Below are 26,660 nucleotides of genomic sequence, written 5' to 3' on the forward strand. Positions count from 1 at the left end.
AGAAACTCACAAATTTAGGATCCCCATGTCAAAAAATGCACATTTCAAGGATTGTATCAGAAAGTGAAAGGAACTTAAAAAACCATGATCTCTAAGATTGAATTTGTTAAGAATCTCCAATCCCACTCTCTCTATATAGTACTTTTACTTTGACATAAATTTTTCTCTCTATAGTACTTTTACTTTGAAATTTAGTTTTAAATTTTATTTTACTTTGCTTAGGAATTATCAAGTGCTAACAATATTATTTATTGGGAAAAATACATTTTACCCATTTTTCACTATTGCCTCAAATGTTTTAAAATTTGGTAAAATACCCCGACTAAGTTTTTGAAATTGTCAATGTTGCCCATCTTTTACTCAAGTTCGTATTCTTTGACAGAAATCAACCCACGTGTGCTGCACATGAGTTTTTAAGGACAAATGTTCCCAAATTATCCTTAAAAAAAAAAAAAAAATTAAAACATTTGGGGTGGCCAAAACCGTTCCCATTGGCCAAATGGCGGTGGTTGAGTTTCAACCACCCTAAGCCAATTGAATGAGGGTGGCCAAGGGGGTGGCTTGGTTACCCCTAGGTCGAACCACTCTTATTTGGCCACATGGGGTGGCCGAACCACCCCCAAGTCACTTGAATAGGGGTAATTGTGCCACCCCCTTGACCAAATGGGGGCAGCTCTCCTAGGTCTGCCGAATGGCCACCCTCAAATGGCCCATGGGCCATTTTAATAAAAAAGATTATTTATCAAAGAAAATACATATGCAAAGAGTATTTTTCACTTTGATTGAACATAAAAATGTTCTTCTAATGAGTTGCAATAATATTCTACTCAAACTCTTCAGTAATGTCCTATAAAAGTTAGAAGCATTAAAATACGGCGCGAAAATATGAACCATGGAAAAACAAATATCATAATTTTTTAAGTTCCTTGCACTTTCTGATACAATCCTTAAACTGCCTTAATTTTGGCATGGGGATCCCAAATTTGCGAGTTTCTTTGTCTCTTTATGCATCTTTTCTTACAATCCCTCTCTTCTTGAGTTTTTTTTCCTAGAGAGTACTTGTTTTGTTCTCTTTGAATGATTCTTCTTTCGAAATTTAAATTTAGTATAATGATATGGAGACAGAGGGAGATGATTGTAAGGAAATGCGTAATAGGCGTGAGAGAAGGAGGATGATTGAGAGAGAGAAAGAAAAAGAAAGGGTTGTTTACTTACCCCACAACTCGAACAAGGATTGCCAACACCATCGACATTATCAAAACAAATCATTTCATAGTTTTTTTAGCCATAGCTCCTATCCATCCTTTGAATTATTTTGGTTTGAAATTCACGTATTAAACCACAATTTATAACATCTAAACCACACTTTACACCCGGAGTTTTCATTTTTGTGTGCGCGCGCGTCTTTTGGTTTTATTTGAGGCCATGCAATTTATTTTTCAATTGGTTGATTGAGAGGTTAAGTTACCCCTAATGAGTGTGAATAGATAGTCTAATTCCCTTATTTTTTTGTTTAAATTTTTAGGAACGAACATAAGAAGTGCAGACGTTGTTCCTACAATAAGAGTAATACAAAAGAGCACATTGTGCAACGTAAGTTACAACGATGCTATAAAAACATGAAAGGACATGATGTAATAGTCAAGGTTACATATAAAATAGATATTTAAGAATTTTGAATCAATACCAAAGCTTTTTATTGATCATGCCATAACAAGGAGCCCTTTGGTAGAAATATAGTAGCTCCTAAATAAATGAGGGTTGAAGCCATGGCTCATAGTTAAGGTTATAAGTTTATATAATTTTTTGTTACTTTATAGTAAGTGTCTTTTAGAAAACACTATGGATTTGTTTGAGATTGCGATTTCAATAAGTGCGATTTTAAAAATTGCATTTTTTAAATCGCTACTTTTTAAAATTGCAAAGGAGTTTGGGGTATTTTTTTTTTTTATCAAATATTTGTTATGCGAAATCTTAATTTGGTTTAAATCCTCGCATTTTCAAATAAGCACCCCTAACATGCTTATAGAATTCGCAATTTTTTTTTTCTTCTTATTTTAGATTAAGTGCTTTTTAAATCGTAATATCAAACACCTTACATTTTGCGATATCTTTTAAAAACGCAAATTATTTTTGCGAAATCGCAATTCCAAACGCACCCTTAGTAGTGACATTATATTACTACTCGTTGATATTATATATTGGTTTTAAAAAAAAAAAAAAAGTAACATGGAAAATATATATGATTTGAATATATTATAATTCCATACAATAAAAAATATGACAAGATATAATAAAATAGGTAGATTTGTTTGTAGAATCATAGGTATATTAACTATAGCATATAACAAATACATGTAACAGCTATACGAGAGCCTTCTATATATAGTGGTTGGTTAGAACATTGTGATGTCGTTAAAAAAAAAAGAAAAAAGTTCAAATGCTTACATTAATCTTCGAGCAGAGGGCCGGGGAAGGGGTGGTTTAATTCTTTTCATAGAACTTGAAAAGCGAAGTAAACCAATTATGTTGAATCTCGTTCGAACAAGGCTTTGCCACTAAGTCCTCAGTCGATAACGCCTCGGGTTGTTGTATGATAACACTCTTATTCAAACAAGATGATGTCTTGTTCGAATGAGACATGTGATGTAGCACCTCGGTCGAATGGGAATCGGCTGACTCTTCGATCAAGGCTCTCAAGAAGTTCTATGAAAGTTCACCCAACGGGCTCGTTCGAACGAGTTTGGGATCTCATTTGAACGATTGTGTCTCCCTTTGTTTTCTTCTCGAATTCATATGCAGTCTGATCTACATCATCCTTTTCAAAATGGAGAGATTCCATCGTCGAATTTGCATTCTCATCTAATGAGCCTCCCATTTATGGAACATGATGCTTGACGTTGAACATATCAACTATCTTTATATGGTTTTCAAACATCTCCAATGGCTTGATCTTCCTTGCCGCAAGCTTGTTATACTCCTCCATAGGAAACCGATCCTTAGCTAATACGGCCCACACTAAATATCCTTCTTCTAATTCAACAGAATGTAGCTTTTTGTTAGCATTTTCCTTGTTCTTGGCTACAAAATCTTGCAACTTCTGAACTTTTAACTTTATGATCTTCCTGAATCTGAGCAATAAGATCTTCATCCTCAGAGTTCACCAACTTCAAATCAGGAACATGTGCTAAATCCAATGGCACACGAGGATTAGTCCCATAGACAATAAAGAATGGACTAAAACTGGTGCTCCAATTTGTAGACCGATTGTAGGCGAACTCAGATTTAAATACCTTCTGATCCCATGACTTAAGATGATCATCTACCAAACTCCTAAGCAAATCTCCCAAAGATCGATTGACCACCTTTGTTTGCCCATCGGTTTGAGGATGTTAGGCACTAGTAAAATCAATCTTGGTGTTGGACAAACTCCACAAGCATCTCCAAAAAAGGCTAAGAAATCAAGTGTCTTGATCATAAACAATAGACAATGGAAATCCATGAAGACGACAGACCTTCCGAAAGTACAATTGAATCACATTGATCACATCATAAGTCGTATCAGAGTTAAAGGTACTAAGTTCAAACTTTAACTCTGTCAATTCACTCCCATTTAAATTAAATATTCAAAGTATTTGACACCACTTATTAAAAAGGAGTTTGAGCCCACACGTGAGAGGAAATGTTAAAACTATTGAATTATTATATTCTCCGATACTATTTTTGTCTTCTCTTGACCGCTAATCTTTTCTATCAAGGTTTTTTCAGCACCATTAATTCAAAATCTAACAACTTAGTTTCTGCCGATTCTCCAGCATCACCACCGCACCAAGAAATTTCAGCAAATGAGTTGTTTGCACATAATAAATTCTAGCACCCAAATTGCTCTGTGATGTCTAAGTTTAGTTGAATCCTGTATTCCTTGAAGCAATTATTTTCATTTTCAATAACTTTAACTTCTTCCGCCAATGACACTGTTTCCTTGTTCAATAACTTTGAAATGTCAGTATCAGGTTCTTCCATGAATCAAATTTCTGCCACATCATTCATTGAAAATGAACGCTTCTAAAATTTTCAACATTTCAAATATATGACATATTTACAAGTAGATACCTGAAAAACCAGCACAAAAACTTTCATGGAAAATGAAAACTTGGAGCAATCATTATTTATTTTGTATCTGCCTACAAGTCATGCAAAGCTGCAGACTGAGTTCAAGTATTGAGATTGAGGTTTATTGGAACATTTCCAACATGATTGAGTGTACAAAGTTCACAAGCAGAGAATTCTACAAGAAATTTGGTCATTAGGGACAAAACATTCCGCGACCACTCAAAAGTCATTGCTGATAGTCGTCGCTAATTTCCAAAAAAAAAAAAAAAAATTGTCGTTGCTAATAACTCGATGGAAATTTTTTTTTTCGCGCGGGGGCTGCATTGGGAAGCCATCTTTTTCAATACTATTTCCAATATGGAGGAAGTTCATGGCTCCTGGTGGGAGCTGATCCCTCTCTCTCATTTAATCTCTCTAAGGAGTAGACATCCCAAGCACCATCTCTCCAATAGGTAGAGTTGATTTCAGGGACATTTGCAACCTTCCAATAATCCCCACCTTCTATGTCTGGACGTATTGTCATGATTAACTCATCAGGCATGTCAAAAAATTCAACCAGTTTAAGCTTGCTAAGGTGTTCGATACCTGATGGCAGCCTGTGCAAGGATTTGCAGCGCTGCAGGATTAGCTTTTCAAGGAAAGGCATTGCTCCCATTTCTATTGTAACTGTCTTCAGTGCATCCAACTTATCAAGGCCTAAAACCTTCAGCCTCTGAAATCCTTGAGCCTTAAACTGCAATATCTCTCCCTCATAAACTTGCAGAAATTCAAGATGTACAAGATTTGGCAGACCTTGGAGTGACTCAAGCGGATCAACCCTCAATTGACTCCACTTCAAAGATACCTTTGCCAAACTAGGGAGAGAAGATATCCAGTGTGGTAACTTCTCTAAACATCCTGTCAAGTATAGCCGCTGCAGAAATGGAGGAGGGAAAGATAGGCTTTCAAGATCGATGATCTCGTTCTCATCAGTTGATGTTATCGACAAAGCGCGAAGGTTTGTTAGCATGTTAATGGAGGAGCACAGAGCAGCCCCATTTTCTCTTTTGAGCTTTACAATAACAAGCCTCCGCAGTTGATTCAGCCTTCCAAGCTCTTTCATCATATCATCGCCACCTAGATCATCGGCCTCGATGACGCTGAGCTTTTGTAAGAATCGGAGACGTCCAATTTGTAGTGCCATGGCCTTAAAACCATATTTGGAATTGAAGTGTGCATAGGAGTGAATCTCATACCGATACACCAATAGGTGGCGAAGTTTCTGAAGCCGCGAGATCTCAGCAGGCAATGCAGTCACCCATGTGTGTTTAAGATCAAGCGTCTGCAGGTTCTGCAAATTCCCAATTGAGCTTGGAATGATTTCTATCTTTGTGCCTCTCAAGCTTAGATATTTCAGATGGAACAGCTTAGTGATCTCATTTGGGAATATCTTTAGAGGTGCACCTTGCAAATCTAACAAATTAAGTAGCCTAAAATCAAGAGGAAACAAAAGGGAGTTTGAAGATTCAGACAGCGATGATTCTACCCTTTGAAACATGAGCAAAGAACGAAGCCGAGAGATGCTCTTGGTTTCTTGCACATCCTGCGTGGTTTTATGTATCGACAGGCGACGAACTTTTTCCGGCCACATCGTGTTCTGTCCTTGAGCTATGGTTACAAAATTTTGGTCTCTTGACTTCCAAATGATTATCTCACGAAAAAGGTCATGGATGCGACATGTTTTGATCCTCCCTTCACTGGTTGTCCCTGCCACTTGGATTAGGCTTCTGTTCAAGAGCTCATAGAGGTAGCCCTCTGCAACTTCTTCCAACACCATTCCTTCTTTTTCTTTCACAAACCCTTCTGCTATCCATAACCGAATGAGTCTCATTTTGTCAATGAGATGACTTTCAGGAAAGATGCTAAAATAGAGAAAACAAGACTTTAGATAATAAGGCAAATCATTGTAACTGAGTGACAATATCTTTTCCATACTATTGAGTATAACATTTTCTTTAATTTCATCAGCAAGGCTGCGTTGAATCAGATCCCAGTCATCTATCCTGTTCTTGGTCCCCAAAACACCACTGATTGCCACAATTGCAAGTGGCAATCCTTCACATCTTCTGAGGATACTTTCTGTAAAAGTATTCAAATCTGGAGGGCAAGAGCTCACCCCAAAAGTCTTCCTGCAAAATAAAGTCCAGGACTCTTGAGGAGACAAAGGGTTCAAAGGATAGACATTACCATTGAACTCCTGGCAAGAGGCAAAGGCTACTTCAGAGTTGCGTGTTGTGAGCATTACTCGGCTGCAACTGTTATTTGGCAATGTATTTTTGACTGCATCCCAATCATCCATATGCCACACATCATCTAACACAACTAGGTACCTCTGTTTCTGCAGAAAGTTTTTGATGTTTGTTCTTAGCTGATCGGTGCTCATGCTGTCCATTCTTTGAGGAACTGGTTTCCGTTTTATGTTGTAGAGTTGCTGAACCATGTCTTTTAGGAGATCTTCCATCTTAAAAGATTGAGAAACCGTTACCCAAGCGCGGTATTTGAAGTGCAGCTTCACTTGTGCATCATCATATACTTTCTTTACCAGGGTGGTCTTCCCCAAACCTCCCATGCCAACCACCGAAACCACTTCGCGTCCGCTATCATCTCGGATAAGCCAGCTGATCAGCTGCCTTTTGGGCATTTCGATCCCCACCAGGTCAGCTTCTTCTATCAGAAGGGCATCCTGCCGGCGGTCATGATATGTATTTGCAGCAATTTTTGTGTCAACTATTGTAGTTTCACCCTGGAATCTGTGATGTCCTTCCAAGATACCTACAAATCTGATTTTGATGTGTTGTATTTCGGAAGCAATTCGACGGCGAGCTTTCAAATTCCTCACGGAGGAAACAATTTTACTAAGAGAAGCATGAAAATCATACCCAGAAGGATGTGTGAATACAAGGCTGTATTCATCAAGAACATCTTCAATATCATAAGCCACATCTCTCACATGCTTAACCCACGCGCCAAGTTCAGGACTCCTCTCTTCCCTTTCATCAGCAACTCTTAGGAAGGCCTTGATGTGCGCCAGTTCATCTGCAATCCACACAATTTCTTCCTTGACGCCCCTCAGTAGTTGCACCTCTTCTTCTATCAAGGCCACCAGCTTGTCAAGTACATAGGTAACTGCAATTTCAGCCATTGCTTCTCAGTTTTCCTCAAACTAGCCTTTGTGTGTTTTGAGACTGTAAAGAAACAAGGCTAAACAAACACCTCAATTTTCTCTTTTTCTGTTTCTTCGGTGGAGAAACAAGGGTAATTGGAGATGAGGTTTTTGTCTGAATTTTGGGTTGCTATTCTATTATAATAACCATTCTAGTGTTGGGGAGATCTATGACCAACTGGTTCAGGTTGTAGTTGAGGAAATGCTCAAGTTGCCCAATAAATAATCATTTTCATCCTTTCTTCAACCCACTGAACTGGTCAATGAATTCATTACTTGTTCTCCAGACTGCTTCAAAGTTTCTTAAGAAACAATATCAGCATCGTTTGTCAACGCTTTTTACGGATGCTTTTTAGAAAGAAAAAAAATAAAAGCATTAAGAAATAACGTCAAACACAAAATACTCAAAATTACTCACTTTTACATTACATCAAAACGCCGTTTCAACCAAAAATAAAAAACACCCTCTAAAAAGTTTTATCAAATGAATCATTACCTTGTAACTTCTCTATTTCATCCCCTTGGTGATCAATTGCCATGCTGCACACTTCTTTCCAACCCAATTGCAAACTGGTTAAAATTTCCAGATCTATTCTGGATTCCCTTTTTGACACTCAATCTTCTTCATCTGTTCTGCTTAATCTGACTTATCTTGAATCCCAAATTATCGAGTCTTCTTTTTACATAAAATTGTTGAGTCACAGATTTTGACAAACTTAACTTAAAGAACTGAAATTTCATGGTGTCTTCATCTTCTTTGAATGATGTTCGAGTACTTATGTTTCACAAGTAAAGGCAATTCCAATGATGCCAATTTGAAAACTTCAAACATTAATTGTTTACTTTCATTCTGATTCATATTGCATCTTAGCAAACAAGAAAAGAACACCGCCTGTGAAGGCGGCTGGAAAATATAAGAGTTTGAGTGTTTTGTGTTTTGAGTTGTTTGTTAACACTTCTAACTTTTTTTACTAAAAAACGAAAAACTATTCTAAAAAACGTTGTCAAACGAGTCCAATCTTCTTGTTTCTAAGGTATTCAAGCAAACTATTATGAATAAGTAAAAATATTAAAGAGAGCATATACCAAACATGTTATTTGCAGATTATAAATATCCATTTTGTTACCAAAAGATTGAGAATTCCTGAAGACTATTGTAACAAAATCATTAACTCATTAAAAAATTTCAATAATTGACTAGAATGATCATCGATTTTGATATGTCAAATCAGTGTTGGCCATAATAATGCATAAAATAAAAGATGCTAGAAAATTCCTTGTTTATTTTCCCACTCTCTATGGGCCTCTTTGTTGACCTAGGAAAGGAGAAGATTTTATTGAGATCTCTTCCAATTACTTAAAATTAGAGATTCTCAAGTTACGAATTCGTGACCCTTCATTTTAAATCCAATGGTTCATAAAATCATTTAAACCTCGGTAAAACAAAAGCCAACTTAAAATCAAAATTTAATACCTCGATTATACAAAAGCAGCTAGCATTTTATAGACCATTGAATTTAAAATAAAGGGTCTCGATTTCATAACATAAAATTCTCCAATTTTGAGTAATTGGAGGGGATCTCAATCCGTGATAAAACCTTAAAAAAACTCATCTCAATTGTCAAGTAAGACGTTTCCTTTTATTAATAATGTACATAAATTAATCTAATCTTATAGCTTTTGTCATTAGCAAGAAGATTAGATTATTAAAACAACGTTAATTGGTACTCCAAACTTTTTTTAATGCTCACTCTACGTGGGCAATTTGGCAGTGTCAACGAATGTTAGCATCATTGCTACAAACCCTATAATATGGAATTCTCATCTTCCTAATCCTTTGATTACCTCTGGATAAGATTTTTTGTTAAATCTTAAAATAACAAAAATATCATACTCCCTTTATAATTTTTTTTTTTCGAAAAAAAAAAAAAAAAACAAAACAAGTGAAAAAAAAAAAACAAATTCCCAAGGCCATCATCCTTTATTTATGTTTTTTGTTTAGAATTTTATTTATTTTTTTTAAAAACTAAAGCATTAGTTGTATTTTTATAAATTTTAGAAGTATAGTGGACATTTTACATTTTAGACATCTAAGTTAACGAAAAATTTAAACGGTAGGAAGTAAATAAAAGAGAGGTTAAAAGATTAGAACCTCACATTGCAAACTTTTAAAGTTTAGAGATTGAAAATTGTGTGGTAGTTTTGAGAGATAAGTTTTGCCCTTTTCTTAATACAAAGTAAATCATCTTATTAGAAAGTGCAAAAAGGTAAAACCCAAGTATGCATAAGTATACAACCCCAAATTAGGGAGACAGAAAATATTTATGGGTCTTAAAGAATTATGTAAGAGCTTTGAACGCATTTTTACCCATGTTTCTTTCAAGCTCAGTACCTCAAAGGGAAATTTTGGCTAGACAATCTTTTGTGCTCTTCAAATATAATACTCTGAACCAGAAATACATAGAAGAAACAAAAACAATGTAGGCATGGATCATTCAGCAAAGTGTTAAATATTGACCCACAAGCCGTCACCAAGAGAGTGTTGTAATATTACAGCAATTGCACAACTAATGCTCAAAGAAATTAAAAGAAACACTATGTTTATTAAAAAAATAATAATAAATAAATTCCATTAGAGAATAGGAAGAAGGAAATGAAAAAGAATTAATATAATTTAATAGTCGGCCCGTAGCAACAAATGTGTTTCTCCACAAAGAGGTGTGAGAAAAACAATAACTTACAGATGAGAAGGATTATGGCCTATCCACAGAGGCCATAATCCACAATCAGCTCTAAATCTCCTAGTATCCATGGCAATGGAAGAATTGAGTTTGGATTGCCACATGATTCAGTCATCATCATCAGAGTTGTCAAATGTGATCTTTTTAGACTTGGGAGCATCTATAGGAATTTCCTTGAAGTGAGCCCCGTAAAGCTTGGACTCCTGTATTGCAACAGACATTATTAAAATAGTTTGGAAGAGGTAAAAGAAATGCAATGCTTAAAACATTTATCTAAAGTTGGCAATTTTTGACACAATCTGTAAACCTGATACAAACCCAACATGAAATTAGTGTTGGGGTTAACGGGGACCGACCCATTAAATTAAATGGATTGGGTTGGGATTAAACTGTATAGTCTTATACTTATGTCTCAACACGGCCCGAACTTGACACAGGAACACGAATTGCCACCCCTACATCTCACATGCACACACACAGGCACTGTGCATGTGCACAGACAATAAGCACAAAAGCAGGAACACCTAAAGAATGGAGGGAAAACTCCAACCATATGGACATGAATGTGAACAGTGACAGTGAACAGTGAACACAAGTGCCTAATACTTGGGGGCCAAATGATAAAAAGAAAATAGATATACACCTTCTTCTTTACATGAGTGCCAAATTTCATAAGGGCTTCTGGCACAATTTGCCCAGCTTCTCTGAGAACATTCACCAGCTCTCCCGCAAGTCCCTGAAATAGTGCCATTAGTACTTGAGATAAAGAAAAAGAGAATTAATTAGCTAAACATCAGATTACCAAGATATTGACTAACAAAAACTACCTTGTTCTGCTGCGTGAAGAATGTATGAGCGACGCCCTTCTTACCAGCCCGTCCAGTCCGCCCAATTCTGTGGACATAATCCTCCGTGGTGAGAGGAAAACTATAGTTGATAACTACTTCAACATCTGGAATATCCAATCCCCGAGCAGCCACATCAGTAGCTATCTGCACATGTATGGTCTCAGATGAATCAGTTACTAAAGAAGCTGCCAACTATAGCATAATACGTCTAGAAGATTTCTGTTCAGAGTTAGTTTCCTCCACTTATGAATGTTCTATGTTAGTTTCCTACACTTCAGAGTTAGATTTCTGTTCAGAGTTAGCTTCCTACATTTCAATCATTTTCTTTTCTAGCTTTTTTATTTGTTGTTTTCAAAATTTTAAGAAACTCCGAAAGTCCAAGAAGCATAATGCATGGTCTTTCAAATCCAGTACACTGAAGTTAACAGTTGCCACAGAACTATTAAAATGGACGCGAATTATGAAATCAGGGATCTGAAAGAAATCAAGGATTGCAGCTGTTGCTTATTGTGCAAAGTCCAGTCATAAACTTCAATGAAACTGGGAAAATACATAACAATTCTTAAATTACAAGTCTCAATTGAGTCTACACTTTTAGGAGAAAGAAAAAAGAAAATAAATAGCTACAGTTACAAATGATGAAACCAAAATAGCAACTAACCATACAAATTCTAATCATAGATGGGATCCCAGAACATGCAAAATCCCAAGACATACAATTATAGATGATCCTAATCATTCTTATACTATATGGCTTACTAGATGATCCTAAGAAGGGGAGGCAAACTTGGAACCCCATAATTCAATTTGAAAAAGAATAAATAAATAGATAGATACAACAATACAAATGTTTCCCAGAAAATACATATATAAAATTTCTTTTTTTTTGGCTTATTCCAGTTCACTTTTTCACACTCGAGTCCACTCTTTGCCATTTTTCATGTCACTCAATAATGTAGATGGTCTAAAAGGATCATAGTCCTTTATTTCCAACAGTCCCTCGCACATTCTTTACTCAAAATTTCAAAGTAATTATGCACCATGCTAAATTGAGTCTCTGTGTGTGGCATGCATGAATGAGTGAGAAACACTTAAAAAATGAAATACTAAAATACATCTCACCATTAAAGGGCAGCTCCCCTTCTTGAATAATGATAGTGCTTTTGTACGTTCATTTTGTGCTTTGTCACCATGTATTGAAACAGCCTTCCAACCTCTAGAAACATCAGGTCAGAAATCATCAGTACCTTTTCATTTTATCTTCAGCAGCTTAGAGTCATAGCCAGAATAGTCGCCTTGGTTAACAAAGTAAAAACTATATGTCAGGCTAACAGGAACTTACCCTTCTTGCAGCATATTTTCAACACGTTTCGCTTCCAACTTGTACAAGACAAAAACCAATACTCTATTCCTGACAAAATAGAAACGTATTAGGAGGATATACCACAACGAGATATTAAAAGACATTATACAGAAGTCCACAGAATTCAAGGTTTTTCCTGTGTAACATAGGTACACAATGCATTCATCTAAATCAATGGTATAATCCTCCAGGGTTCAATTGGGCCAGGCATGAATGCACAAATTTATCAGATAAATCAAAATGAAGGGGAAACAAATCTAACTGAGCAGCGGTCAATACCGTTGGGATTTGTGGTATTTTTCTAGCAGAGCAACCAAACGCTGATCACGTGAACGATCATCCAAAACCTAAATATGTTAACGGAAGTCTGTTAATGGATGAAAATGAATATACACACACACACACACATATTTAATGGTTACACAGGTCACTTATATGTTATTGAGAATTTATACCTCCACTATCTGCATTACATCATGGTTGGCAGATAAATCCTCTGAACCTACAACAACCTGAAACAACATTCAGTTTTACTTCAGAGATAGTGATAAGAAACTGCTCAAAGGTCACCATGAACGAAGATTAACACCTTAACCGGATTAGGATCCATGAACTCCTGAGCTAATTGATGAACTAACAGGGGCCAGGTAGCACTGAACATTACCATTTGGCGAGCTGCACATAATTTAAAAAATATATATAGCTCTTCTCTGAAAAAATAAAATAAAAAAAAGGAAGCTACAAAAGTAATTCATCCAGACTGAGAATAGAATCAAACAAAATGCACAAATAACTATACGACTTAAATTAGAAGATAATCATGCCCCATAATGATGAGTACAAAACATAGACTTCTGCATATTTGATTTGCTTTAGATACCCATCCAATGGGAGGGATTCACCAGGCATGTTCTACCAAAACCCAACGTATATGAGAGGTAATTAAGTGAAAGCCAAGGCTTAAAGAAGGGGCCTCTCAACTAAATTCATGTATTTATGGTGCACGTTGCGAGTAATTGACATTGAAGGTAGGATTTTTTGCTTTACTATCAGCGACATCAAATTCAACTCAAACCCATTAAATGTAATGGCACCATGAATCCAGAAGATGTCAGCAAAAGGCCAGCACATCAGGCAGACAAAAAGCTCCATTGATACTGCCATATTCGAAGGATCATGATCGAATCAAATCATTAATGTATGCAGTATCAGACGATTCTGAACTGGGCTGCTTTGGTCAGCTGTTGATCCGCTATTTCCAATGTTAAAAGCCCATGTAGTCTGAGCCACGTAAGATCCAAATCCCTGTCCATATGACAATTCAGGCTTTGGCCCACTCCATAATCTTTCCTTAAGCAGGGGTTTCTGGGCAGTTAGCCTCTCCGAATTTTGAAATTACATGAAGATCATGCCTCACCACCTGCAACATTCCTCACTCATGCAAACCTGTCTTTTTCAAGAATCCTTTATTGGCCTTTCAAACCTATCTTTTCTGACCATACTCGGACTAAGAGCTCTAAATTGACATAGGACAGATTATGGACAACCTAACTACTGTCCTTGTGATGGGCATAGGATTAGAAGAACATGTGGATCTAGGATCTTAGAAGAATGGGTTAGGGTTTACAGATTGAATTTTAATGGATGAAAGAATCTGGAACTTAGAAAAACAACTTGCTAGAGTTTTCCAACAGCAATAAAAGGTTGGGCTTTGCAATTTAAAAGGTTGAATTTTTTTAAGATTTTAAGGATTCAAAGAGTATAGGAGAAGGGATCAGATTTCAGGTTGTATAAGAAAGAGAAAATAAGAGTACTGTGGCTGCTCAGGAGCTGTGAATACAGAATAGCACTACTGAACAGTACTGATGTGCAACAAAGAAGAGAGAGAGAGAGAGAGAACGCTCTAGTCATGCATACCTCCAATAACCAAATACTCAATATTTCATTACCAAAATCTCTGGCTATTCTTTGAATACATTGAAGACATATAAGAACTCACTTATCGTAGTAGTAACCTTAGGACTCCTAATTTCACCCATAAGCCAAAGGCCTAATAAAACCTAAATAAAGACTAACTTGAACACAGAAGAAATAAACCCAAGGCAGTTAGAAACTCTTGGAATGTTTCACACCACTCAGTTACCAATAAACCATACGTCGAAGGAATAGCAAAATAGTATATATCTACCCTTGATTACAAAACTAACCATCACTTATGAAATAATAACACAATCAAAAACTATTTTGGTCGTAGACTCCAAAGACTTGACATCCAAAACCATATAAGGCTTGATCCAATTTGATAATCCATGTGAACCAGAAAATAAATCTTCAAATCAATAAAGCTGCAAAATAACAGCAAATTAATCTTCCATGGTTGCATCACTCAATTTACAATCCCAAGCCCTAAAACCACTAGTTTGCAGAATCTAAAGCCTAAAGTATAAGAAACTGCAGGCAATTTTCCAAGTCTGTCCCATGTCAGAAAATTCTCAAAACATCAATTCAACATGTTCCTCATAGATCAATTATCTCTAGGCGCCTTATAATTTTACATCAACTTGTACTTTAAGTGACAATAGAGAATTATCTACCATAAGTTGAAACAACCATAAAAATCTAAAATTCCCTTCGGTTGCTCATGTACATAGATAACTCACCGCAACAAATAATATAATCATTCCAATCTTTTACATTTAAAAAAATTGTAGATAACCAGAATAGTTCAGGTACTTCCACAACATGAAGCAATAAGAAATTATTCAGTTACATTTAGGGGAAAAGCAAACATGAACAAACATTAGCCATAAGTGAATAATTAATTGATTGTCTAAACAAGCTGATAACTAGAAGTTCTTTTGGTAAGTAAAATAAACTAGAACTTATAGAGACTAAATTATCGGACATGGAGAATTAGATTAATCACTATTTAAACTCTGCACTTTGGACCGAAGAAGCATCAATACCAACATGGAACATGGATGTGATATGATTTGGACAAGACAATACAATAATTCTTGAAAGATTAGCATACGATAGTAACGATTTGTTTTTTGATAAGTAATTTCATATCATTAATAAAGCGCAAAGAGGTGCAACCTTAATACACAGGGAGTATACAAAGATGGGTTGTGCCCCTTTGCGCATTGTTTGAATATACATTATTTATAAAAAAAAAAAAAAAAAGGAGAAAACTTCACTTACTCCTTATAAACTTACGCGCCTTTTGCAAACACCCTTCCAAAGTTTAAAGTCTCTCACTTTGGTGTATCGAACTTTCGTTTCGTTCCAAATACCCCCTTCCGTTAGGATTTTCTGTGAAATCCTAACGGAAGGGTGTGAAATTCTTAAAATACCCTCATTTTTATTAAAAAATAAAATTTTATCGTTTTAAAAAAATAAAACAAGACCCATTGTGGGTCACTTTGTGACCCACTGGCAGGTCACCTTGGTGACCCACCGTGGGTCTTTGTGACCCAACGGAGGGTCTGCGACCCACGATGGGTCACAAGTGACCCGCCGTGGGTCACTTTGTGACCCACTTTGAGGGTCACCTTGTGACCCACTTTGGGTATCAAAATCTTGGAATACCAGTATCAGGTATCAAAATCTCAGTAGAACCTCATTAACACTCTTGGGCTATAGGAGGCAGAAACCTAGCCAATGTTTAGAATATCAGATATTGAAGCTACTTATTAATAATAATTGAGCAAACCTAAGAGTAGATTAGAGTTCAGAAATAGAAAGAATATATAAATAAACAAATAAGTTCAAAAAAAATTGCTTCTAAGAAACATAGAGAAAGAATAAACTTTTTGTTAACATATTACATACCAGAACAGGTCTGGCCCAATATAGAACGAACTTCTTGCTCAAATCCCATGTCAAGCATTCGGTCTGCTTCATCAAGAACCTACGGAATATTGATAGTCATTTTTGGTAAGAGCACAAAATGAAACTAATATATTCCATATAAAGAAAATACATCAAAACCTGAATTTTTTTTCATGTGCCTCATCCATACTAAAACTTAGGTATGATAAAAAAGCATTAAGGCAATTATGATAGTTGCAAGTTCAACGACAAAGTGGTACTTGGTGATCTCAAAGTTATGGGAAAAAACAAGGTAAAAAGAATAACAAAATATAATTTTTACTTTCAGAGTTTTCTTAGTGTCTCTGTTTGGTGTACATTTGCAACAGTGTTAACCTACTAGCATCCAAATGAAGATGACACAAGAACCCACACAAAAGCATGGGTTTTTTTCAGGAAGGAAATGACACAGCTAGGGTGGAGAGATTTTTATTTATTTTTAATTTTTTTTTTTATATAAGTTAAATGAGCTAGGGTGGTGAGATGTTTTTTTTTTTTTTTTTGATAGGTAAAGCTCGGGTGGTGAGATGTTATCATGAGAAATACAGGTTACTCATGTTTGAGAGAATATCTAACAGGCTAAAGGCAGTACTTTTAAGATTCTATTATCTTTTTCTCAGAAAATGGTTCTTGTGGACCTTGTCTGTAAGATGCTCACTTTTAACATCTAGGGTGCTGTGGATTCTCCTAAGTAGTATAGTTATTAAAAAAAAAAAAAAGTTACTTGAGCTCTAGGAGGGAGGGAGGGAAAAATGAACTCCCTTCTGCAAAAATGAATTTATTAGGATCAAATGGAAAAAGGAATAGCTATTGGAGATAGGTGATCATTTAGACTTGACTGCGTATGGAAATCTCAAGTTTGCAGCAATTGATGAAGCATTTTAAGAAATGGCCACTCGATCTGGAAAGTGATGTGGATTAAAATAAGCACTTGCAATGGGCTAAATAGAAACAAGGCTTTTTAAATACCATTATTGTGTGCGCCCTCTTCTGTTAGTATCACCTGACCTTTCTTATATGGCCTAAATCGGATTACCATGAAAGGTTGTCACATTTTCCCCTGACATACGGTCTAGTCCTCAATGTTCTCCAAATAATTGGGGAAGCAAGCAATAAAACCCCTTTAAATAACTCCATGATGAAGCCTCTAAAAGTAGACAGGAGACGGTGACATATCATCAGGTCCAAGAAATTCTTGGTTCGTTATATTGTCCAAAGGGAAGGGGAAATGGGAGATTCGAACTAATGACCTCCACTTTTTGATAACCAACATTGCCATTTGGATGAAGGTCATTGACAAAATTACTATAGTCGACAATATGTTTTTGAGGAATTGGATTTTCCCAAGAAACTGATGTGCAATTGAAAAGGCAAGACAATTCCATCATACTGCAACTGTTTTATTACCATTAGAAAAATAGGCAGAAATTAACTGATCAAAATTGTAATAACCAGCATTTGATTGTTAAACACATCAAGAAATAAGAATTAAAAGCCAGGTGTTCCTCCAAAAAATAAAGAACTTACCACAAAAGATACCTCCTTAAGGACGCACACGCCCATTTCAATCAGATCCTTTAAACGACCAGGCGTTCCAATGACAATGTCCTGAGTGTAAATAAAAAGACATACATGACCAAATTATTAGAAAATGTAGCAGATACATAATCCTTCCAAATAAATAAATGTATGCAAACAAGCAGAACATAAAATATATTTAACTAAAAGGATAGAGTAAATTAAGAATGCGACTTCTACAATTGGCATATAAATACAGGATAATGCAATTAGAAAGGAGGAACAGAATATCTTACAACACCAGACTTCAAAGAAGACATTTGAGGTCCTTTAGAGGTTCCTCCATACAGACAAACTGATTGCACACCACAAGGTTTCCCAGCATCACAAAGAACATCTGAAATCTACCACCAGAACATAAAGCCAATAGTTGGTTATGTTTCTAGAGACATAAAAAATAAAACTGAACAACACATAGAATATCCCCTAACAGATGGAAAGAAGATGGAACCATAAGCAAAATAGCACAATATCAGAATAGTAGCTAGACATAAAACAAGGAAATGCTAACATCTTATAATGCATATAATTTTATTTTCTTGCGATGTTCTCTGCCAACATATATGTGCAATGCATCATTTCTAAATGTTTATATAGTTCTAGAGTTTTAGGCACGTTTGTTAATGCATTTTAGAGGGTTTTTTTTTTTTTTTTAGTTTGAAAAAGTGCTTTGATGTGACATGTGAAAACGGTTTTTGTGTTTTGAGTTGTTTGTTAACGTATTTGTCTTGAGAACAGAAAATAAAAACACAAACAAACATGGCCCAATTTTTGTGGCTACAATCAGCTTTTTCATTTTCGTTTTTCCAAACTGAAAAAAAAAATATCTTTGTTCTTCACGTTGGTTCACAGTTTGCAACTGTTCATGATAGCCACAAGTAATAAGAAAATAAAAGAAAAAAGATGAAATGATGAATGGATTAAACGGGTTGGCATTTAACCCAGAACTAGGACATAGTATATGGTCTACTTTTCAAAAATATTACTCAACAGCATGACCCCTGCTCAAAGCATTTTACAACCAAGCATCACCAGGCATGCATGGTATATTGTCACTTGAAACTCAATTACCCAGTCCCACATGGAATTCTTAATGCCAATAGCATGCTCTTTCAAAGTTGACTACACTCAATTCAGGACTAGTCAACCCACTACACATGCGCCATCTTAGCATGCAGTAATTTGACGACAAAGGTCAGTCAATACCTCTCCATGCCTTTAATTAGCTTATAATTTACTTTTAGTGTTTTGCCTCTTCATTTAAACCTCAATATATTCATGGTTATGTTTACTACCTTCAAAATTTTATTCATACTACTAGATTGCATTTAAAAAAAAATTCCAAAATAAAAATCATCACATTTCTATAAATTTTCCCAGATTCTTCATGTCCCCGTGTTAAGGTAAAGCTTACTAATAGCTAATATTCAGAATACATCAAAGAACAAACACCTAAGTAATGATCCATACAAAAAACTTAAAGATCGAAAGGAGATTTCCCCACAAATTTATCCAGGAAAACAAAAAAGCAAAAAAAGAAAAAAAGAAAAAAAAAAGGGAGTAGTTCAAAAATCTAACACTTTAATCTAAATACTGCAGAATCATGCAGAGAATCTATAAGTAGAAAACAATTTCTTTGCTGCTGCAAATATAAGCAAAGAATTATGCAGCCACAAAAATCCTAACAAGCATTATCCTCAACACAAATCCACCACATAACACAGAAATGCCATTGCATGATTCACATAGCACAAACAAATTGCACATACAACACTAGGCCCATAAATACAATACGGGTCAATGGCAACATACTTGTTGAGCTAGCTCCCTTGTTGGTGAGAGTACAAGGCAGAGCGGCCACCGCCCTTTCGACATCTTCCCCTTTCGCTTGTTCAATACATGCATAATCGCTGGCACCCCGAATGCCAATGTCTTACCTACGCACAACACCAAATTTCCACAAAATACAATCATAAGCCCACAAACCCAAATTCCCATTTCACACAAACACACAAAAAATCAATGAGGCTACCTGACCCGGTCGCTGCAATCCCAATAAAATCACGATCGTCCAATAAGAATGGCCAGGCCCGAGACTGAATCAGAGACGGGCTCTGGAAATTCTTGCAGCACTCCAAAACCTCCTCGGGCAGCCGCGACTCGGCGAACGACTTCAGCGGCGCGTACTTGGCTGATTCCACATTCTTACCGGTCACCACCACGTGCCCATCTCTCACCGTTTCACCATCATCAACGCCATCGTTTCGCTGCGGTTCCACTTTTCCTTCGTGGGTTTCGGTCTCTGCATCGTCCCCTTTCCTGTCCTTCTTCTTCTTCTTCTCCTTTTGAGCATCTTGGGGCTCCGTTTCTTGGAGCTTCCGCTTGGGATTGGCTTCGTCCTTGTCTTTGTGCTTCTTCTTTTTCTTCTTCTCGGCTTTCATGTCAGGGTTTGGTGAAGATTCTTGGGCTGGTTTAGGTTCGGCGGTAGTGTAGTCTTTGAGTTTTCGACCCATTGTTAGGAGCTGGAGGTGAGGAGAGCTGAGCTGCCCTGTGCGGAACACGAAGGTTTTAGGGGTTAGGGTTTTGACTTTGTACGAAACGGTAATATGCGGGTAAATGAGTTCCAATTCCAAGCATAAAATGAAATAAAGTAAAACAAAAGGGCACGTACGTAGGTGTATGTCTCCTGGGAACAAGTTTAAGATTTTGTTTGAAAAATAGAGTTTTTCGGTTAAAACAAAAATAAGTTTTTGTCAAAAGTTTTAATTTTAAGCTTTTATCAAAAGTGGGTTTTAATTATCTTTAAGCTTTTTGGATCTTTAAGGGCTTAAAATTTTTTTTTTTATTAAACAAGTACTTTTTTTTTTTTTTTTAAATGGACTTTTTGAGTATTAAATGCATTTTTAAGTTTGGGTAAACCCCTTCAAACTACCGCCTCATTGATAATCTACCCCCAAATTATCAATTACGACAATTTACCCATCAAACTACTAAATCAATGACAATGTACCCCCGATGCTAACAAAATGATGAAATTACTCGTATAGAATTTTTAATAAGACAAAAATACCCTTAAAATTTTGAAAAAAATAAATTTTAGTATTTTTATTTTTATTTTAGTAAGGGTAATTTTGTCATTTTGTTAAAATTTAGGGTACATTGTCATTGTTTTAGTAGTTTGAGAGGTAAATTGTCGCAATTGATAGTTTAGAGGGTAAATTATCATTGGAGTTGTAGTTTGAGAGGATTAAGTAGACTTTACCCTTTAAGCTTCTTAAACGCATATTCAAATAGGCCTAAAGGTTTTTAGCCATTTATGCTCATTTACAATTTATTCGAAAAATGCTATTCACATTTTTATTTTTATACTTTCTAACATAATAATAAAATTATTATTAGATTTAAAAATTTAATAGTAATTTATTTAAAATTCAATAGTAATTTTTACTGTGACATTAAAAAATATATAGTGTGAGTAAAAGTGTACACCCGACAATGTAAAAAAGAAAATGTGTAGTTGTTATCTTACAATTTTCACCTTTTTTGGGGGCAGGATGTTTAAAGAGGGATGCATCGATCGGAAATTAGGATTTGGAATTTGGATAGGTGGGATAGCATCGGTGCAATACTTTTTTTATTTTTTATTTTTCACTTAAAATGAATTGCTAAAATTGTAACAACAATGAAAAATAAAATAAAATTTGAGTTGACATTGGGTACTCGAACTATCCTCTTGGCCGTGGGAATAGTTCAAACCTCCAATTGCCAATTTGAGGTGGTCAAACGACTCCTTTGGCCTCCTCAGTCCACAACCAAAGGAAAAGTCTAGTTCTACGGGACCGATGGTGCCATTATCAAGGTCATCACTAGCACCAACACCCAAATTATCAACCCGCCAACAACGAGATTCTAGTGCAAGCCTCTAATTCGAACTCGGTGACTAGGTGGGTGAACTTGAACGTGGTCCTCTCCTACCTTCCAACAGCATCAAGCTCATTTATAGTCAAATGTGGTGGCCGGACCACTCTTTTATTTTTTCTATTCATATTCTCTATTTTTTTTTATAAGATTTTATATTTTTTATTCTAAAGGACACATGTTTCAATATTATTGGTGCTAGCATAACATATTCCGTCAAATTTTCAAACGAAAGATAAATCCAATGACCAATTTGTTTGTTTTTTTTTTTTTTGCTTACCTTAAGGAGTTTTTAATCACTTTTAAAACCTTAGGGAGCTATTTGCAACTCAGTTAAACCATAATGACTCATTTTTAAATTTTCCTTAATTATAATTTTGTTCTTAAGTTTTCAATTTCAACAATTAGATCCTTAGATTATTCTCTGATATTTAATAAGTCCCTTCGTTAACCTACTGTCCAATTAATTAACGGCATGACACATCAAACCGATCATTTAACTCTGCATATATAATGCTTTCAAAATTAATTAACTTAGAGTGTAACCACTAAACCTTAATCCGGATTAAAGAAGTGGAATTTGGATTGAATTATAGCCTCAAGGTGGTTGTGTCGGTCACAATATCTCTTGTCAAGTCTGTATAATCTAGTATGCACATGGCACATATTTTTTTCATAATAAGTTTCACATTATTTAATAATTTCCTGTCTAAAATTCGGTCTTGGCCTCATTTGTCCAAGATATGACACCATCTACCAAAAGCCAAGGTCTTGAAAAACCATGATTTTTTTTTTCTCACCACACCACAACTTCAACACACACACACACACACAATAAACACTGCAATAAACACTACCATAAAATCGCAACTAAAGCATGCTTTATAAAAGAAATAGACTAAAGTAAAGGGTAGGAGTTTACCTCTTTGAAGATTTGAAGCTAAAACCTCCAAGAGCCTCCCCTCTCTCTCTCTCTCTCTTTGATGGCTTTGGGCGAGTGAAAGGCGTTAGGGTCTATCATGGAAATTATCATTGTTAGAACGGTTCTCGAGTCATTGGAATGGTAGGGTTTTTCAATTTATCCTATGTAGCTTCCCGCACATACCGTTCGAATGGTCTCTCTAGTGTTCGGTCAGGTTTTTTCTTTATCCTAAGTGGCTTCCTGCATATATCATTTTCCACCCCCCCCCCCCCCCCCCCCCCCCCCCCCTCACGCACATACTGTCTGAATGGTCTCTCTAGTGTTCGAACTGTCGGGTTTTTTCTTTATCCTAAGTGGCTTCCTGCATATATCATTCAAATAGTATCTCCCCCCCCCCCCCCCCCCCCCCCCCCCCTTAAACGGTCTTAGACCAGATTTCACCAAGTATTTCGTAAGTCTATTTTTCTTAATTTCTACATTACATATTGTCTCTTATCCTTTGTTAAGGTGTTCTTAACTCACTCCATGTTTTTTTTTCTCTTCAACCCACTTCATGTTTATGATACATCAACGGTAAGAAAAAATCACACAAACCCAAAATTCAAAAACATCAGAAAATACAAATACATTTATAAGAAATATTTTACATTGCACCACATTCATCATACCCAAAGCTAATTCTATATATATAGACCTTTGGGAACAGAGTGCTACATGCATGACGGTCCAAATCTTTTACTAGCATAAATTAAATTACAGGGTAATATAAAGTGTTTACTCTATAGAGGTGGAGTCGGTTGATAAAAAACTATAGGCAAGTAAATCTGTGATTTTTCCCTTAATATGGCAATATTTCCTTGGTAGCCCCTCCTTTTGGAAACCAGTTTTCTCTAATACCCTCTGGGAGGCCTTATTCTCTACATCAACAAAAGCTTGCAACCTTACCAAATCAGGCAAGTCCTTGAACACTTGTGAGAGGGCAATCTTCACTGCCTTGGTGGTTATCCCCTGGCCCCAGCGCTTTGTGGCTAATGCATACCCCATATCAGCCCTGCATCGGTCATTGCCCAACCCCGGGAAGACGGAGATGAAGCCGATTGAACAGTGGTCATCGACGCATATCGATCGACGCCAAGGATGGGGTATGCAGATATCCTTGATGAAAGTCAAAGCCTCTTCCTTGGAGGTGAAAGTCTTCCATTTGAGGAATCGTGTCACTTGATCATCACCTGCCCATGACATGAAATCATCCACGTCTGTTACCTTGAACGGACGGATAGAAATCCTTCATGAATAATAATCTCCATAGCTTTTTGGGCAAGACTCATCAATGACAGCAGCAATGATGCATCAGGCTATTTTAATTAGGAAAACGATGGTTTTTTCTATCTAAAATTCCACCACCTAGAGGTCCACGATGACTCCAATTCTTCCCGCTTGGAATATTTTAATGGACTCCCCAGCTATTATTTCTTTCAATTTTCACTAATGAGACCATTTTTCTAAATGATACAAAATTGTCAAGAAAAACTTCCCCTCGTGCCAAATTTGATGACTATATATATATTCAATGTGGGAGATTCTGAATGAAGTTTTCTAAAGTATGTTTGCAAATTAATCATGTCCTCAAACGATGCAAATTGAATATTGAATGGGGAAAGCAACCTTGAGACAATGAATAAAGCATTCCAATCTATATACACCTTTTTGACATTCAAAGGGCGATACGGACCAAGTTTTTATTTTATTTTTTATTTTATTTTTTTATTTTTATTTTTTTTTATTTTCAATTCAGTCTATTAATTTGTTATATGTACAAAATTCATGTGACACATGTATTTTTAGTTTTCATGCAAATACACTGCCTCAAAATAAGTATGACTCGTCTTGGGAATAATATCACTCAACCGGCCCATCAGAATCTCAAGGTAATATTCACAATGTCATGTTTTTCTAATCAAAGCCGTGAAACCCTAAGCCCCCCTCCAGAGTGCCGTAGCTACAGGGGAGGAGGGATGGCCGTTGCCTGCATCCCTCCTCCACCCTCCTCTCTGCTCCGAGTGCTAGTATTTTACTTGATGCCCCTGGTCCTAGTGCCCCTCTCTTCCCCCTCCCCACCTCTCCTTTTCCCTTCTTGTAACACCCCGGTCCCATATTGGGAAGATGAGAAGAAGCCCACATAAAGTAGATAGTTTATAAAGATAATCATGGGTGCTAAGTCCCACATTGCCTAGTTATTAGGTGAAACTGAGCTTTATAATGAATTCTAGGAAAACTCTAAATTGACTAGTCTTTTTGGGGTAATAGCGCAGATGTGGCTAGCGCTTTTTCCTAGGTCGTTACAAAGTGGTATCAGAGCCACCTAGTAACATCAGGCCATGTGGTATTAGAGCACTGCATGATGTGGACCTGACGAGGACGTTAGGAATTTAAGAGGGGGAGTTTGTAACACTCTGGTCCCATATTGGGAAGATGAGAAGAAGCCCACATAGAGTGGGTAGTTTATAAAGATAGTAATGGGTGCTAAGTCCCACATTGCCTAGTTATTAGGTGAAACTGTGCTTTATAATGAATTTTAGGAAAACTCCAAATTGACTAGTCCTTTTGGGGTAATAGCGCAGATGTGGCTAGCGCTTTTCCTTCGGTCGTTACACCTCTGCTTTTCCTCTGTTTTTGCCTTTGGTATTGCCGTTCCCTTGGCTGCTCTCTTCCCCGCCATCTCCATCTGCAGCGCTCCCTGCTTGGGAACTCAAAGAAAACAAACTACAGGGGAACTCAAAGGAAATACAAAACAGAAAAACAAGAATACAGGGAAATAAAAATGAAAAACACACAAAGTGGGTCATTGCAGCTGGAAGGAGGCCGATCATGAGCTGGCTGGAAACCGCCACGAAAGGTGGCACAAAAAGCTTGACGCAGGAGGGGCGCGTGAAAAGACCCGACAGCAAGCGGTGAGCGGCGAAGCGCGCGCGGAGGAGATCGGCGGCACACACAAACAAATAGGGAGGGGGAGAGTTTGAGTGAAAACCCCCAAAAGCAGTACCCACCGAGAGAGAACACAAGCACAACATAACATGAAAACACCCAAGACAGAAACCAGGAAGCAAAGAAGCAAAAGCAAAGAACAAAAGCAAAGAAGCACAATCAGGGAAAAACGAAAACAAACCCAGCCGAATCGACGGAACCCGTGCAAAATGTGGGATGGGCACGGCGGAACCGGAAAGCAAGGAGGTGGGTAGGCGTCGGGGGAAGCCAGGCGGAGGACGGAGGATCAGGCGAAGGCAAGCCGATCCAGCGCCCAACCCGTTCCAACCCAAGCAGGGAGCACTGCGGATGGAGATGGCGGGGAAGAGAGCCGCCAAGGTAGCTGATGGGCCGGTTGAGTGATATTATTCCCAAGACGAGTCATACTTATTTTGAGGCAGTGTATTTGCATGAAAACTAAAAATACATGTGTCACATGAATTTTGTACATATAACAAATTAATAGACTGAATTGAAGAAAATTCCTTAAAAAAAAAACTTGGTCCGTATCACCCTTTGAATGTCAAAAAGGTGTATATAGATTGGAATGCTTTATTCATTGTCTCAAGGTTGCTTTCCCCATTCAATATTCAATTTGCATCGTTTGAGGACATGATTAATTTGCAAACATACTTTAGAAAACTGCCAGGGTTTCACCCAAGTAGGGCTTAGGGTTTCACGGCTTTGAGATTGCGTTTAAGAAATTGAACTTTTAAGTAGAAAAACGTTTTTTTTTTTTTTTTCAAACAAGCTTTTAAGGTGTTAAACGCACCGAAGCCCTTAAACGCAATTCCAAACAGGTCCTAAACTATGTATAGCTATGGGAACAAATTTTCATTAAATTTTTTTATTTTTTTATTTTTCTCTATATTTTTTTTTGAATGTACAAACTTATATACGTTTGATTTGTATTGAAATATTATAGATATCACACTAACAATATTAAATAATCATGCTAATTTTTTATATTATAATTGTAATACCCGACAAAACACCTATTTTAAAAGGTTAAAGATTTCTTACTTAACCAATTAATGTTTCCTTAAAACAAAGCCTTAAACCAAGAGACCTAAACCTT

The 26,660-nt window shown here is 36.5% G+C and overlaps 2 protein-coding genes across 2 annotated transcripts; both read right to left on the bottom strand.

Moving 5' to 3' along the window:
- Positions 1–4,459: 4,459 nt before the first annotated feature.
- LOC132174097 (disease resistance protein RPM1) lies at positions 4,460–7,294 on the bottom strand. Its single transcript, XM_059585801.2, has one exon. The coding sequence runs from the start codon at positions 7,292–7,294 to the stop codon at positions 4,460–4,462; it is 2,835 nt and encodes a 944-aa protein (XP_059441784.2).
- Positions 7,295–9,922: 2,628 nt separating this feature from the next.
- On the bottom strand, positions 9,923–20,339 carry STRS1 (DEA(D/H)-box RNA helicase family protein). Its single transcript, XM_059588323.2, has 13 exons — positions 19,751–20,339; positions 19,531–19,655; positions 17,955–18,062; positions 17,668–17,748; positions 16,102–16,180; positions 12,857–12,942; positions 12,723–12,779; positions 12,547–12,614; positions 12,247–12,315; positions 12,027–12,120; positions 10,884–11,048; positions 10,700–10,792; positions 9,923–10,259 (listed from the first exon to the last, which is right to left on the bottom strand). The coding sequence occupies exons 1-13, from the start codon at positions 20,229–20,231 to the stop codon at positions 10,164–10,166; spliced, it is 1,602 nt and encodes a 533-aa protein (XP_059444306.2). The 5' UTR covers positions 20,232–20,339; the 3' UTR covers positions 9,923–10,163.
- Positions 20,340–26,660: the final 6,321 nt, after the last annotated feature.

The sequence above is a fragment of the Corylus avellana genome, chromosome 3 (genome assembly GCF_965113065.1).
Source record: "Corylus avellana chromosome 3, dhCorAvel1.hap1.2, whole genome shotgun sequence".
Taxonomy (NCBI): Eukaryota; Viridiplantae; Streptophyta; class Magnoliopsida; order Fagales; family Betulaceae; genus Corylus; species Corylus avellana.

Bases quoted from the DNA above. Each gene is read 5' to 3' on its own strand.
- LOC132174097 (XM_059585801.2), bottom strand. From the start codon at position 7,294: ATGGCTGAAATTGCAGTTACCTATGTACTTGACAAGCTGGTGGCCTTG.
- STRS1 (XM_059588323.2), bottom strand. From the start codon at position 20,231: ATGGGTCGAAAACTCAAAGACTACACTACCGCCGAACCTAAACCAGCC. The intron at 12,615-12,722 runs GTATAAATTCTC...TAACATATTTAG, and splicing joins ATGTAATGCAGATAGTGGAG to GTTTTGGATGATCGTTCACG. The intron at 10,793-10,883 runs GTAGTTTTTGTT...GCACTATTTCAG, and splicing joins TCTTCACGCAGCAGAACAAG to GGACTTGCGGGAGAGCTGGT.